Source organism: Exserohilum turcica (assembly GCF_000359705.1).
Source record: "Exserohilum turcica Et28A unplaced genomic scaffold SETTUscaffold_12, whole genome shotgun sequence".
Lineage (NCBI taxonomy): Eukaryota > Fungi > Ascomycota > Dothideomycetes > Pleosporales > Pleosporaceae > Exserohilum > Exserohilum turcicum.
The window spans coordinates 1,491,330-1,504,879 of record NW_007359937.1 but is presented as its reverse complement, the minus strand read 5'-3'; the positions used below and the strand labels follow the sequence as shown (position 1 = coordinate 1,504,879).

General features: G+C 54.5%; 6 protein-coding genes across 6 annotated transcripts; 2 read left to right on the top strand and 4 right to left on the bottom strand.

Annotated features, from left to right (window-relative positions):
* Nucleotides 1-91: 91 nt before the first annotated feature.
* On the bottom strand, nt 92-871 carry SETTUDRAFT_26225 (uncharacterized protein; the record flags this gene model as incomplete). The annotated part of the gene is made up of 1 exon (XM_008024238.1): nt 92-871. The coding sequence occupies one exon, from the start codon at nt 869-871 to the stop codon at nt 92-94; it is 780 nt and encodes a 259-aa protein (XP_008022429.1).
* A 1,085-nt stretch (nt 872-1,956) lies between these two features.
* On the bottom strand, nt 1,957-3,198 carry SETTUDRAFT_127397 (uncharacterized protein; the record flags this gene model as incomplete). The annotated part of the gene is made up of 4 exons (XM_008024603.1): nt 1,957-2,338; nt 2,387-2,592; nt 2,646-3,031; nt 3,125-3,198. The coding sequence occupies 4 exons, from the start codon at nt 3,196-3,198 to the stop codon at nt 2,282-2,284; spliced, it is 723 nt and encodes a 240-aa protein (XP_008022794.1). The 3' UTR covers nt 1,957-2,281.
* A 304-nt stretch (nt 3,199-3,502) lies between these two features.
* On the top strand, nt 3,503-5,219 carry SETTUDRAFT_103736 (uncharacterized protein; the record flags this gene model as incomplete). Its single annotated transcript, XM_008024602.1, has 3 exons — nt 3,503-3,691; nt 3,987-4,070; nt 4,356-5,219. 3 exons carry the CDS (start codon nt 3,503-3,505, stop codon nt 5,217-5,219), a joined length of 1,137 nt encoding a protein of 378 aa, XP_008022793.1.
* Nucleotides 5,220-5,432: 213 nt separating this feature from the next.
* Nucleotides 5,433-5,804, bottom strand: SETTUDRAFT_37543 (uncharacterized protein; the record flags this gene model as incomplete). The annotated part of the gene is made up of 1 exon (XM_008024295.1): nt 5,433-5,804. One exon carries the CDS (start codon nt 5,802-5,804, stop codon nt 5,433-5,435), a length of 372 nt encoding a protein of 123 aa, XP_008022486.1.
* A 4,304-nt stretch (nt 5,805-10,108) lies between these two features.
* Nucleotides 10,109-12,157, bottom strand: SETTUDRAFT_167628 (uncharacterized protein). The gene is made up of 5 exons (XM_008024601.1): nt 11,821-12,157; nt 11,654-11,734; nt 11,342-11,599; nt 10,868-11,281; nt 10,109-10,823 (listed from the first exon to the last, which is right to left on the bottom strand). The coding sequence occupies exons 1-5, from the start codon at nt 11,938-11,940 to the stop codon at nt 10,371-10,373; spliced, it is 1,326 nt and encodes a 441-aa protein (XP_008022792.1). The 5' UTR covers nt 11,941-12,157; the 3' UTR covers nt 10,109-10,370.
* Nucleotides 12,158-13,179: 1,022 nt separating this feature from the next.
* SETTUDRAFT_26219 (uncharacterized protein) lies at nt 13,180-13,546 on the top strand (the record flags this gene model as incomplete). Its single annotated transcript, XM_008024237.1, has 3 exons — nt 13,180-13,300; nt 13,399-13,476; nt 13,530-13,546. The coding sequence occupies 3 exons, from the start codon at nt 13,180-13,182 to the stop codon at nt 13,544-13,546; spliced, it is 216 nt and encodes a 71-aa protein (XP_008022428.1).
* Between the last annotated feature and the right edge of the window lie 4 nt (nt 13,547-13,550).

Here is a 13,550-nt window from a genome sequence, read left to right as displayed (position 1 = left end):
AAGAGGATTAATTTCCAGATGTATTAATGTGACTGGGTATCTTCAAGCACGCCCAAACGCCGTTCATGACTTGTTCAATGTATTCCGGTCTTCAGGCCCATTTCAAGCATCTCGTAGCCTCGTGCGCATCCTTGCACTCCAGCCCACACACTCTAACGCCACACTTTCTGCACTTGATTTGGCCCCAGTAGCCGCAGTTGTCGCAGAACTGCCTCTGCGGCGGACCACCTGCGGGAGGGGGAGCGGCATGGCTCGCGGCGTACGAAAGCGGCGGTGCAGCAAGCAAGGCTTCTAGCTCGGCAGGGTTGAGTGGCGGCGGCATGAGGTTGTCGACAGAGAGTAGCGCGTCGTCGTCTGCGTTGGTATCGTCGAGCCGCGATGGCGTTTGTGCAATGGGTGCGGGCCCTGGCGTTGCATCTATCGGAGTCGCAGGCACAGAGACAAGCATGCTCTGCTTCCTCGAGGCTTGTCTCGCGCCTGTTGCTTGAGGCGCATTTCCTCTGGCGGCCGTCGTGACGAGTCCCAGCTGTGCCTCTTCATCGTCGAGCCAATGCTTGATCTGGCGCTGGTACTGTATGATTCTCCTCGCGTTCTGCGTCTTGGGCACGCTGGGCTTTCCGGGAATCGCAATGGCCTGTTTAGGGTCGTTGTCGCGTTCGAGCTCTGCTATGCGCCGCGCTATCGCAGTCTGCTGGCGAGCCGAAAGCTCATTCTCGGCGCGTTGACCGCCTGGCGGTGCGGTGGCGGCGGCGCGCTTCTTGTTCTTGGGGTTGATGGCGACTTTGGAGGGATCATAGCCGGTATCAACCACATAGGTCCATCCTGGAGCAACCGTGGCGGCCGAGTTGGGAAGCACTTCGACGTGTGGCATGGTGGGGGTGGAGTGTAGAAGTTGATGTTGCGGGGAGTGGGAGAGGTAGGAATTATCAATCACATCTAGATTAATAAAAGAACGAAACGAACTCGCCATCTACCAGCCTGCACAGCCTGAAACCTACATGAAAAGAAACCTTGGAACGTCCTATAACTTATTTTCAACTTGAAATAGCTATATAGACCTTGTTGTGGCTGCAAAGGGGGGGGTAAAGCTGTTGTTTTCTGTCCGTGCGCTCGAGAACAACGCTGCGCACAGACATTTTAGACCGGGGTAACATTTATCCGTACCGTACTTATCTAAAAGCCTCCATACAATGCCCAAACAATGGAGCAGTGGCCCACACCCCTAACATTTATCTGTACCGTACTGATCTAAAAGCGGTGGCCCACACCCCTGGCATGCTAAGGTAATAGCGCGCCAACGTTGAGATTTGTCCGTACCTGCATGCGGGGTGCATAAGTATAAGATTCCCTCTTGGGCCTAACTCCTCTTCTGTGTCATGTGCCATCTTGGAATATCCGTCGCCATCTCTCATGATTTCTCGTGGTCTTCTACTCGCTTGGCTAGGTATGACATTACCGGGCAACGCATCAACCTATTAATCACTCGCTATTCGCCCAATACCTTTTGAATATTGCATCATGTCGCCTGAAAGAAAGCCACCCATAGTCATCCCAGCCGCAAAGTCTAGCGATGCTGCAAAATCCTCGGCCATCATCTTCATCCACGGCTTTGGCGATGATGCAGCGGGCATAGAAAATATCGCGCATCAATTCCAGTCTGCTGGAAAACTGCCGCGGATGAAATGGATCCTTCCCAATGCCCTTGAGAATCACGAGCTCGCTTCAACAGCATGGTTCTTCCCTACCTCCCTATCACCGGTCCCCTCTTCACGCCCGGAACTCGAAGAACCCCCAGACGAAGAGGGCATCATGGACTCGGTAGCCTATATTACTGCTTTGATTGATGATTTGGTTGCGCAAGGCGTGCCGGAGAAGAGAATCATTGTAGGCGGCTTCTCACAGGGTCATGCTATTGCCTTCTTGACTGGTCTTGTATCGAAATATGCAGGGAAACTAGGAGGACTGGTCGGGCTGTCTGGTTTCCTTCCATTATCGGACCGCATATCAGTGCTGAGGGAGGAGGCAGGTTTGCCCAAGGAGATGAGTGAAGAAACAGAGGTAGTCTTAGCGAGGGGAACGGGTGACAGATTGGTGCCCGCGCGGTATCATCGGCTATGCTATGAGCGGCTCTTGCAGCTTGGAATTAAAGAGGAAAACATAACGACCAGAGAGTACCAAGGCATGGGCCATTCCATGGTCGGCACAGAGCTCAGGGACTTGTGTGCGTGGCTGGAAAAGGTGGTACCTGACATCGATTGAAGCTGGGAGATGCTTGAATATGCTATGAATCTTCCTGCTCCAACTCGAAATCAAAATCTCCAAAATACACACATAGAGCCTGGCGTTGTTAGTGATTGTCCAAGACCACAAAATTGTCCTCGCATACCTTGCTAGCGCCCATCATAGCATAGTGAGCCACCTCGAGCTTCTTTCCATCGTGGCCATACCTAGCAATCTGATTGAGATCCGACGTCCTCGGCAGGTACAATACGACTTCCTTGCTGATTTTCGTAAAACTCTTGTAGAGCTTGTCGAGATTATAAGGCTCCATCTTGGTAAGGTCGAAGACATTGTCCGCCCCGTACTCTGTCCCTGTGGCCATCAGCATTGCAAACCAGCAAGCACAACAGCCTGGCAATACGAACCTCCCCAAGGCGGGCTAGCAAAGACCACGACGTTCTTCTGGCCCGCGAACCGGTTTACAGCATCGAAGCAGTCTGCATTGAGCCAGAAGATCTTGTTGCTCACGCCATAGATTTCGGCATTGTGCTTTGCGCATTTGAGCGTTTGGGCGTCCTTTTCAATCGCAAAGACGCGTTCCCAGCGCCCAGAACGCGCCAGCGCTATAGCATTACCACCTACGCCCGCAAACGCGTCGACAATAACCGTCTTCTCTTTTGGCGCCGACTCTGCAATGTGCGCGGCAATCTTATTTGCAATGGGTTCTGGAGTCACGCCAAACCACGCGTCCTCGGTCATCCACACACCCTGGTCATATTTCTCCCAGATCTTGAAGCGCTGGAACCAGTATCTGCCAGGTGATTAATAAGGATTTGCGAGGGTTAAAACATGTTGAAATGTGGGTTTCAGAGGGAGCAAAAAAAAAAAAACGTCTCTTCCATACTTCTTCAGGTGTTCTGGGAATTCGTCGACACAGGACCAATGGTCCACGCCATTTTCATCCGGAGTTCCGCTCATCGTTATGCCTACTTTGAACTCGCCTGAGCAACCTTGAAATATACAGCAGTAAACCGTGACTTGGAATTCGAGGATGTGATGGGACATTGAGCCAAGTACGACAGTAGTGCCATGGTAAGAGCCAGGCAGTCGTGAGCCGCCATGCCGCATCGAGACTAGCCCAGCAGCCAGCACGATTCCCTTGCTCCGAGTCAAGCCACATGTTATATCGAACAACACACTCTTTCTCCAACACCGCATCCCACGCCCCCATCGCCGTCCCCAAAAGACCAGGTCAAGCAACCACCACCACCCGCATTCGAACATGTCCATGTTCGGCGCCCTCAACCGCTTTATATCGCGGCTCGACGCCGCGCCTCTCAACGACAACCACAATCACCACCAGTCGTCGACCAACGGCGCATACGGCTTCCAGGTGCTGCGCAACAGCAACGCGGAAATCCCGCTCGAGCCCTGGTTTGACTACATCATTGGCATCAACGGCCGCACGATTGTGAGTTATTTTTTGTGTTTACTTTGTTTTGTTTTGAGAGCGCCGTTTGCGGGGAGGGGGGGGGAGAGCGCAACACGTAGGCCAAAGACTGAAATGAGAATGTGCGGGTAAAGGGGCGAGGGGGGGGAAAAAAGGAAGGCCAGGCAAAAAAAAACCACAAAAAAAAGAGCAAGGGACAAGCATGGAAGGGAAGCGATATCGACATGGGAATCATGACGTCTACGGGCCGGAAGCAAAAAGCTTTGTTTGAAAGAGATAAAGATATGCTAATTCTAACTTTCTAACCACTGGACAGGACAACCCTGATTCGGGTCTGTTTGCGGCCGAAGTGCGGAATTGCGCTGGATCCACGATTAGCCTGGGTATCTTCAGTGCAAAGGTGAGTTGAGTCGTTTGTCTCGTCTCGTCTCGTCTCGTCTTGTCTCCTGTCTATGCCCCCCTCCCCCGTTCAATTGCATCGCTGGTCGATCGGATTTCCTTCACCAGGGGCTTCACATACGTCATGCTATTTCCGCACGCCCTTTTTTTTCGAGTTCATGCATGACGGTTGGGCAACAACCCGAAAGTTAAAAAAAAAAGAAAAGAAGCATCAACCATTCACACTTGAATTAAAATTTCATTTCATGATTTAAGTTGCAAAGAAGCTGACTTTGGGTTGTTTCAGGGCCAGAAGATACGCGAAGTCTATGTGGAGATTCCAGCCGATCAAGGCGCGCTAGGAATCGCCTTGCAGTGGTCGCCGCTCTCTGTTTCAGAAGATGTCTGGCACATTTTGGATGTAGCTCCCAATTCGCCTGCGGATGCCGCAGGACTTCTGCCTTACGGTGACTATTTGATTGGCAGCCCCGAAGGACTTGTGCGCGGCGAGTCTGGGCTGGGGGAGCTCGTCGACGACTTTCTCAATAGGCCGTTGAGACTCTATGTGTACAACCACGAGTACAACGTCACCCGGCCCGTGACGATTACGCCGACGCGCAGCTGGGGTGGCGAAGGAGCACTAGGTTGTGTGCTTGGGTTTGGAGCGCTGCACCGCATTCCACCTAGCTTGGACGAGCCGCCGCCAGCACCTGGAGAGACATTGTTCTCGGCGGGGGATGCTAGCGGGACTACGTCGTTTGACGAGAAACGACCGTTGGTATCCTCGATGGAAGGACCTGGTCAAGCCGGGGCACCAGCCGAGCTCTTTGTGCCAGCCAACATGGCATTGCCGGCCAAGTCGCCTCCTCCTCCGGGCACAGCACCACCGAGGAAGAAGGGCAGAGCGGCGCATCACGTAGGCAGCCCAGCCAGCGGGGGCGGGGGCGGGGGCGTGCTCGACGACTACTTCAAAGAAGGCGAGCAGAAGAGCCTAGAGCAGGACTATGCGCCCAAAAGAGGCAGCGGTGTGCCTCCTCCGCCCAAAACCGGTGGCCCGCCCAGAGGGCCGCCCAAAAGTGGCGGTGCAAGCAGATCAGGCACGCCCTTGCAAAGCGGCGGTGAAGCTGACACGGATGCTTCTGGAGGTGTAGGGCATGCAGAAACGGCTTGAGTAAACTACTAGGTACATGAAAATGTTAGCACATGACGAGTCGAGCAAGTCGTCGATGCAAAGATGCAAACGTACCTTTTTACGTAACCATTTCGGTCTCTCTCCAGCTTTCCCATACACACTCTCTGTCTCTTTCTCATACATACACACACACTCTCTCTCTCTGTGTGTGTGTATCTGTCTCACTGTCTCTCAGCACATAACTATGTGCATCTACTCATCAGCCTCGAAATCTAGTTCCTCGCGAAACCGACTGGTGCGCCTCTGCTTCTTGTCGTCGAAGCTGACATTGCTCCCGTGACTGGCCTGAGTCATGAAGGAGTCGAGTCGGTCCTGGCCCGCGGGTCGCGCAGCCGACGCCGACGACACGGACGCCGATCGAAGCGCGCTAGAAGCTGCACTGACGCTGCTTCTGCTGCCAGTACCGCTACTGCTACTGCTGCTGCTGCTGCTGCTTTCCTTGCGGCCTGTCACGCGCTCAAATGATGACGGCGACACGGGCGAGCCTTCGGGCGTCGAGTCTGGTGTTGACGAGGCCGAGAGCGACGTCTTGAGTCTGGTGGTGAGACTGCGGAAGATGGGCATGTTGGATGATTGTTGTTGTTGTCGTTTAGTCGTAGTTTGAACACTATGGCTGGAGTGAATCCGTAGTTTGCCGAGTTTCCAGGAGAACCGAAAAAAAGGTGTAGATTATACTAATTCGCGGGGAAATAGTATGTAGTAGCCGTTTCTTTTTCTTGATTTTTCAATTTCCTTTTTTCCCTTGGTGAAATAGTTGGGTTGATTGGCTGGCTCGTTGGTCCGCTCGTTCGCTTCTCACGTCGTCGGTAACCCGCAGTAATAGCAATATACGCGTTCCCCTCTACCCGTGTTCATGTATCTGCAACCCGCCACACGAAAAAGCAAAAGAAACCACAACCGCCAATATCTATGCGGGATTTGGAGGCGCAGGCTTTTTTGGACTGAGCGTGTTTCAAGTGGGTCCCAAAGAAGGGGGGGCGTGGGTGTGAGTGTGTGTGGGGGCAGATTGAACGGAACAGCAAAGATGAAGGCCGACCGACACAGCGTTTGTGACAGATTTGAAATTTTGCTCCGGGGGAGGCGAGGGAGGGAAGGCCGGGGATGCCACCAATTATATGCGTCCTCCTCTCTCTGTATGTGTCTCTCTTATTCTCGGCGAGCCTCTCTACTCCGTCTCTCTATCTCTTGCTGTTTTTTTTCCCTCGCTTACACGGGATATTCTGGAGGCGTATATGCGTGATAACCCGAGTCTTACGGGCCGTGCAGGGTGGGAGATAAAAATAGACGTGGGAACAACGGGACAGAGTTGTGCAGATGGGGCCAACGGAGCGGGTTGCTTTGCTTATATCCTGGTTGCTGCTGAGAAAGCGGAAAGGTACGTATGTGCCTATGTGACTATGTACGGATATATCTGTAAAAAAGGCGCGCGTGTGGTAGATACGGTAAGTACAGGGGTGGGTAGGTGGTGGTCGCGGTCGCGGTCGCGGTCGGGAGCGGTTGAGTTTTGGCATGGGGAAAATCCCTTTTTTTTTGGGGGGGGGGGCTTCAAACTAAACTAACCCACCTTACTACCTATCACCACGACTACCGACGACTAACTACTGCACGTGTTTATTGACAGGTGCAGTGTGTGTGTGAGTGAGAGAGAGAGAGAGAGAGAGTGCGTGTGTGTGTGTAAGTGTCCCCGGGACTTTGCGCGCGACTTGCGGCCGGCGCCTTTTTCTCTTTGGCTCGTCTCGATGGCATATGCGCATGAATGGGTGCCAGCCTGCGTTACTCGCTGCGGAAATAGTCTAAAGTGGCGCCGCCGCCGCCCCCCTGCCGCAGGGACCCGCTACAGCCGTGGATTGCCAGCCATATGCATGTCCATGTATGTGGGTGTGGACATGTGTATCTCTTTGGAGGGCTCGACGCTTGAACGTGGCCCCTCCCCCCTGACGTACGCCCCAAATTAGGCATGTGTTCTTGTGCTTTGGACAGAGAGAGGAGGGGGGGGAGGCGGGTGTTTGCTGGTGGGGGGGATTATGCCAAAGTATTTAGTTTATTCGTGTGCCATGCTTCGCTCCCCTCACACACACATACGTACATATAACCCCCCTCCCCCCACCCCTTTCCTAACGTACAAACTGCTTTCTTTTCTTTCCACGCCTTCTTATCACCTCTCACCACCTCCGCTCTCCCCCGCGTGGATGGTTGTCTAGGCCTAGACCCTATGTAAGATGGTGGAGGTGGCGGCAGCAGCAGGCCCCCCCGCCCAATCAAGGAGCCGTGTCAGTCCGTCTGTGTGCTCTGTATATGGTTCAAAAAAAAATTAAATCATTATTATGAGCGTGTACTTAGGATTCTTCCATTCTCGGTGCCGGTGCTAGGGTTCCCTCCACAAAAAAAAATTAAATAAAGAAGAAGGGCCAGACCCAGACCCAGACCCAGACCCTGCACGCTAAATCCTTACTCTCACTCTGTTCCTGAACCGGCAAAAAAAAAAAAGGTCTTGCGCAACCTCGGGGGACCACGGCGGCGACGGGCGGGCGGGCGTCGGGCGGCGGCACAAGACACAGGCGCACACAGGAGGTCACATGGCTGCTGCTTCTCCGCATTATGCTTTAAACCCCGTTCTAACCGCGTGAACAAGTTGTGTCGCGGACTCGGGGAGGGGCCGTGGCGTCTGCGGTGGCTTGCATGAGCGTGTGAGGGTGTGAGCATGTGAGCTTTGAGCGTAAGTACAAGCGTGAGCCGATGCCGAGAGCGAGTAGAGAAGCAGAAACACACGAGTCACATGTTTTTTTGGCTTTTGGCTTTTGTCAAGCAAGAAATGAATCGGGGGAGCTGCACACCCCTTGGTCGTACATGGATAGTGTAGAAAATACTCGAGAGCGTAGCTGTCTGTACCCGGAGACGCTGCGCTTTCTGCCCGAACGGCCGCGCTATCCTCGTCAAGTGTAGCGATTGGCTGGCGCTGACGCTGGGCACTGGAGGCATTTGGCGCAGGGTCTATTGTCCCCTACTACGTACTTACTATACTTACACCTGCACCAGGGCCTTGGCCTTGGTATTGGCATTAGCATTAGCATTAGCAGCCGAGGCGAGATACAGATGGAGCAAGAGAGTGAGAGAACAAAGGCATCTAGCTTCTCATCCATCTGTGGCCAAACAAGACACCGTCTCCATGTCTCCCCCTCCTCTTCGCAACCACGACCACTTTTCACCGCCATATCTATGTGGCTTTACCAGCCTCCCCCCCCCCATCTTATACTTGCAGCTGTGATTGGAGCGGAGGCATGTTGAAGCGAGAGCAGCGAGAGAGAGAGAGAGAGAAAGAGAGGGGTCCAAGTTGTGAGGGGTGAGCTGCAACACCATGTTTGAACAAAGCAGGAAACATAGACGAGCGCCCACACGGACGAGGAAGACAAAAGTAGCGTCATGCGGCAACCCGAGACACGAACAACGCCAGCGCCAGCGCCAACGCCACAAATGAGGTGTGCTGTGTGAAGCGAGCCAACCAACCAGTCCACTTCTGTCTTTTCTTTTCTTTTTTCTCTCTTCTTTTTGATCGTCCTTTGATACTAATACCGCTACCGCTACGTGTACTCTCCAGCCAGCGCCAGTCAAGTTATCTGGGGTAAGCCAGCCCTCGTCCTCGCCCTCATGCTGATGCTGATGCTGATACCGGTGCTAATGCTAGTGCTAGTGCGGGCTTAACTCTCGCCCAAGTACGAGTACATACGCATATGTCCAAGTGCAGCTCTGAGTGAGTGATTGATGATTGGACAAAGAATATCCTCGCTTTGTTCCCCCAATCAATCCCTTGATCCGCTCTGTCCCGGCGTTTGCAAAGCCGAACCCCCCCCCAAAAGGAACAAGGAACAAAAAGTGCAGCAGTCGGGTCGAGTCGAGTCGGCCAGTCTTGCAAGCTACCAAGTCCGAGTTTGAATTCGAGTGCTTTGGCATTGGCCTTGTTATTTACATACGTACATACGATTAACAATTATTATCGGCGACTTGGACTGGGGGGGGGGGACTAGGTACAGTAAGCCCACTCGTTCATTCATCACACATGCACATGCACATGCACATGCAGCCTGGTCGGTCGGTTGGCTGGTCTCCACTTGGGGGGGGGGAGGGTCCTCCTGGGGTCCATCTCGCCCTGCAACTACTAAATGCCAAGTCAAGACCGCGTCGTCCATCTGCCAAAATAGACATGTGTGCATATTTTTTTTTGCTGACGGCCTATTTTGTTGGTTGTTTTTTCTCAGCACGCCCTACTGAATCAACTAACCAGCCAATCAACCTGGTACATTACTCTCCCACCAACGTACATAGCCGCGGCAACACAGTTTCTCTCTCTTGCTCTCTCGCCCGCTCTGCATTTCTGTCTCCGCGTCTCTCTCTCTCTCTCTCTCTCTCTCTCTCCCGCTCATGCTCATGCTCATGCCGCCCGCCATCAGACAAGCCCGCCACCGACCAGTCTCGCCCCATGTTTTACATGTACGTACATAGTTGGAGCTATTATTAAGCCCCGCCGCCCCCACCAACCGCCAACAGCAAACGTCTGACGTAACCTGTTGTGTGACACCAGACACGGCCACAACTAGCTCCAAACCAAACCATACTTAGTTTCCAAAGTCAACCGCATCTTTGAACTGCCGAGTCGAGAGGGGGGGGCGCCGCAAAACAACAACAACAAACACCGTTTGTGACAAGTTTCCTCATACTGACGTATGCCATGCCATGCCATGCTCCCGTCAACCAAAAAAAAAGAAACGTGCAAACCAACTCACACGCATGCACATGCACATGCCAACCATCCATGTCACTGCAAGCGAACACAATAATCATCCATCAACATGTGCAAATGCTGCACCCAACTTTGCATTTTATTCCTGCACCCTTTTGTTTTTACCAATGCCCACATGTCGTCACTACGACCACGCCTCCATGCTGCTTGCACTTGTGAGCCATGCAACCTTGTCAACCCAAGTGTAATAGTAAACGCCCTTGCTTCCCTTTGTGCTAACGATGCTGGGAAACGTGCCGGGACTAGGCCCAAAAAAAACTATGGAGAACGCCAAAACCAAACGACAAATTGGAAAATCGCCAAAATATATATATAAGAAAAAAGCTACGTAATACTCATCTTATGTCCAGCTGGAACGGCTTGAACTTGGCCCCGATCGTGTTGCATCGTGGACACGTCGGAGCACGCCCGCGACTGTGCTCACTGACCAGTACGTCGACGCACTCCTGGCACAGCCCACAGATGCACTCGGAGCATGCATAGCTGTCGCGCAATATCGACAGCTTCCGGCACGCAGCGCAATAAATTTGCACAGGGAATAGCGAGTTGGGCGAAGAGTCAGACAGTCCTTGCGACGGCAGGTGAAAATTCTGCCCAGACATGGCTGATTCAATCGAAGACTCGACAGAAGGAAACGGCTGCAGGTCCGACATTTCCGGCGGTGGAGGCGTCAAAGCATTGTTCAAGGGGGATGCCGTGTATGACTGCAGTTGTGAAGCAAAGTGAAAGGGCGGCATAGACGTGCGACTGTTCATCATGTGGGGGGAATGGTTGGGCGATTGTGGCATCTGTCGGCATTAGAAGGGAACACGCCCAACGCTGCCGCACTTACTGGTGTCAAGTCTCGGCTGTCTTCTTCAGTTGCTGAAGCAGCCGCATCAATCAAGTCCTCCCACCTCTTACCCATAATGGCAGCCGCTGTTGCAGGCTCAGCCGAGTATGCCTTCCGGTCATAGCTCATCCTCCGGTGGTATTCCTTTGATTTCTGCCGCTCATGTTTCGCTCTACGCGTACTTTGCCCTACCGACGGTTTTCGCGGTCGGTTGGGCTTGAGAGAGTGCGACCCCGGAGGCAGCGTCGACGAGCGCCCCGGAGGCGAGCGCGCGAGCGACGACGGAAGTAGCTCTTGCTGTATCGAGCCCGAAGTATAGTATGGTTCTTCGCTATTGATTTGCTGGTCTACGGGCGTTGGAGCAAAGCGCGCGCGGGGCCTGAAGCTCTTGGTGTCGGCGTCTGATGCCGCATCCTGTTCACAGCAGTCGTTAGCCTCGCCATATGCAGGGCATCCCGCAGCGCGCCTTCTTACCGGATCAGAGTCCCAGTCGTACTCGGCACGATGGTTGTGTAACGACGCCAGGGCTGCTGCAGCCGTCGCGGCGGGCAAGAGTGACGGTCGGCGCCCTTCGTCGGGGCCGCGAACCGGATTGGCGCCGAATTCGGGCTCAAACAAGGAATTGCGTTCATTACTGCCATAGTCGTATGTTTGGGGTGGTGCTGAAGCAGTCGTGGGAGGGGGCGGTGCTCGGTCTTGCGGTGCTGTGTTGACCATCAACATGAAACTCTCCTACAAACAGGACAAGTCAGCACATGCTAGAGCTAGTTTTCTGACTAGCCGTACCTCTGTTGCTGGCAGCTTGGATATGTAATGCTCGGGGTGAGCTCGTCGAATGTGCTCCTGCATGGACCGGAAGCGCTTCTCCTGCACATGGTGTGTTAGCCGGCACCTCTGGCTGGGGGGAGCTAGGGAGCTAGCTACGGCGCTGAGAAGCTATCGTGGAGACTTACGCCGGTGCAGCGCTTCCGGCAAGCTGAGCCGTCATGGTTGCGCAGCGGGCAGACGACGACGTTGTTCTCGTCACTGACGGAGAAGGAGCTGGTGAGCGGTGCTGCGCGCGAAGGAGGCATGGCTGGCTGTAAGCATTAACTGCAGAAGCTCGTCGGCGAAGCAAAAAAAAATGCGCAGGGAGCTCGGCGGCGCGAGCACCAAGCTGTATCAGAGGGCCGCGCAGCTCCAGCCGGCGACAGCGATTACAGCCAGGGCGTGTCGAGTGTCTCTGCGCCCGTCGAGAGAGCTCCGGGGCTGGTGTTGGTGCTGCTACTGTGGATAGAGGTCAGTAACCGGATGCGGGGCAGCTATGGTAAAAAGAGCCGCGGGGCTGGATGGAAGAGACCAGGTAAAAAGGCTTTGGGCGGGAATGGTGGGTGAGCCATGCACAGGCGGCGCGGGCGAGGAATCAATGGTCATGGGCTGGTGCTGCTACAGCTGCTTCTGGTGTTGCAGAGGCAGAGAGAGAGCTGTGTCGCCACGACAAGCTCGACCAAGTGAGCAATCAGACAGCAGAAGCAGGCCGGGATCGTGCCTGAGACGAAAGAACCGGATAGCTTGGAGAGCTTTGTGCTGCCCAATGACCTACTGCGTCCATACAATGGTGCGCGCTCCAATCAGAGGGCGCTGGCCATGCGGGCGACTCATCGTCGGCAGAAGCTTTCGCAGGAGCTGCTCGAGTCCCGTGCACGGGGGGAGGGGGGGGGGCATAGCTTCAAGCTGGCAGCTGGCAGCTCGCTCGTCCAAGCCGTGAGCCCGGCCAATGCCAGGCGCTGCATATTCGTCTTCCAGCACCACGTCGGCTATCGCGCCACTGGCTGGCGAAGAATTTGCTGCTGCGACGCCGAGCTAGCTGCAGTATCGGCCGGCAAGGCTGGGTGCAGCTGGTCGCATGCCCCAAGGCGAATTCCGGCGCGGGCTGGCTGATCGGGCAGGGAGAAGGAAAAAAACGGGAGAAAAAAAAACACGACCATCGGAGAAAAAAGGTGAATAGGTGTAGTCGTGGTCTTGCTTTCACATGGACAGCCGGAGGGGGTGAGGCTTTGGAGAGCGGGCGGCAATGGCAGTGGTTCTCTGCTGCGTCTTACTACACTGGCACTACTACTGCTATTATTACTTCGCTTCTCAATCGGGCAGGCACGCCTCGTGTGCACCTGCTGCGTTTCCAGTCGAATGGCGCGCCTCGCCTGCAGCTACCATGGTCGCGTGCACCTGCCACGCTGCTCGCTGCCTGTGCTGGGCGCCGCCCTCATGTCTTCTACCGCAGCGGAACCGTGGGACGCTCTGCCTTCACCGCCCCGAACTGGCCTTGTCCCACCATGTCGCTTTCAGTCCAGTCTTTGAACGGCGACACATGCTTCCTACTCACATTCGACCCACCGGCAGCCCCACTGACGTCGCCGGGGCTCTTTCCCGGCTCTTTTACGATTCTAGTTGACCGTACGTTAACCATGTGAGCTTCGCAAGTCGGCCAGACTGGGTCGTGGCAGCATGTGATGCATCGACAGAGGGTTGCTAACACTTCCGGTCACGGGCAGCCTGGCTTAGCGGACCCTCGATCATCCTCAACTCGGTCTTCTCCCACTCTGAGCAAAAGTCGAAGCCGTGCATCGCCAGTCTGCGCGAGCTTGACCGCGAGCCCGACCTCGTGCTTGTATCGCAAGACAAGCCCGACCATTGCCATGAAGCG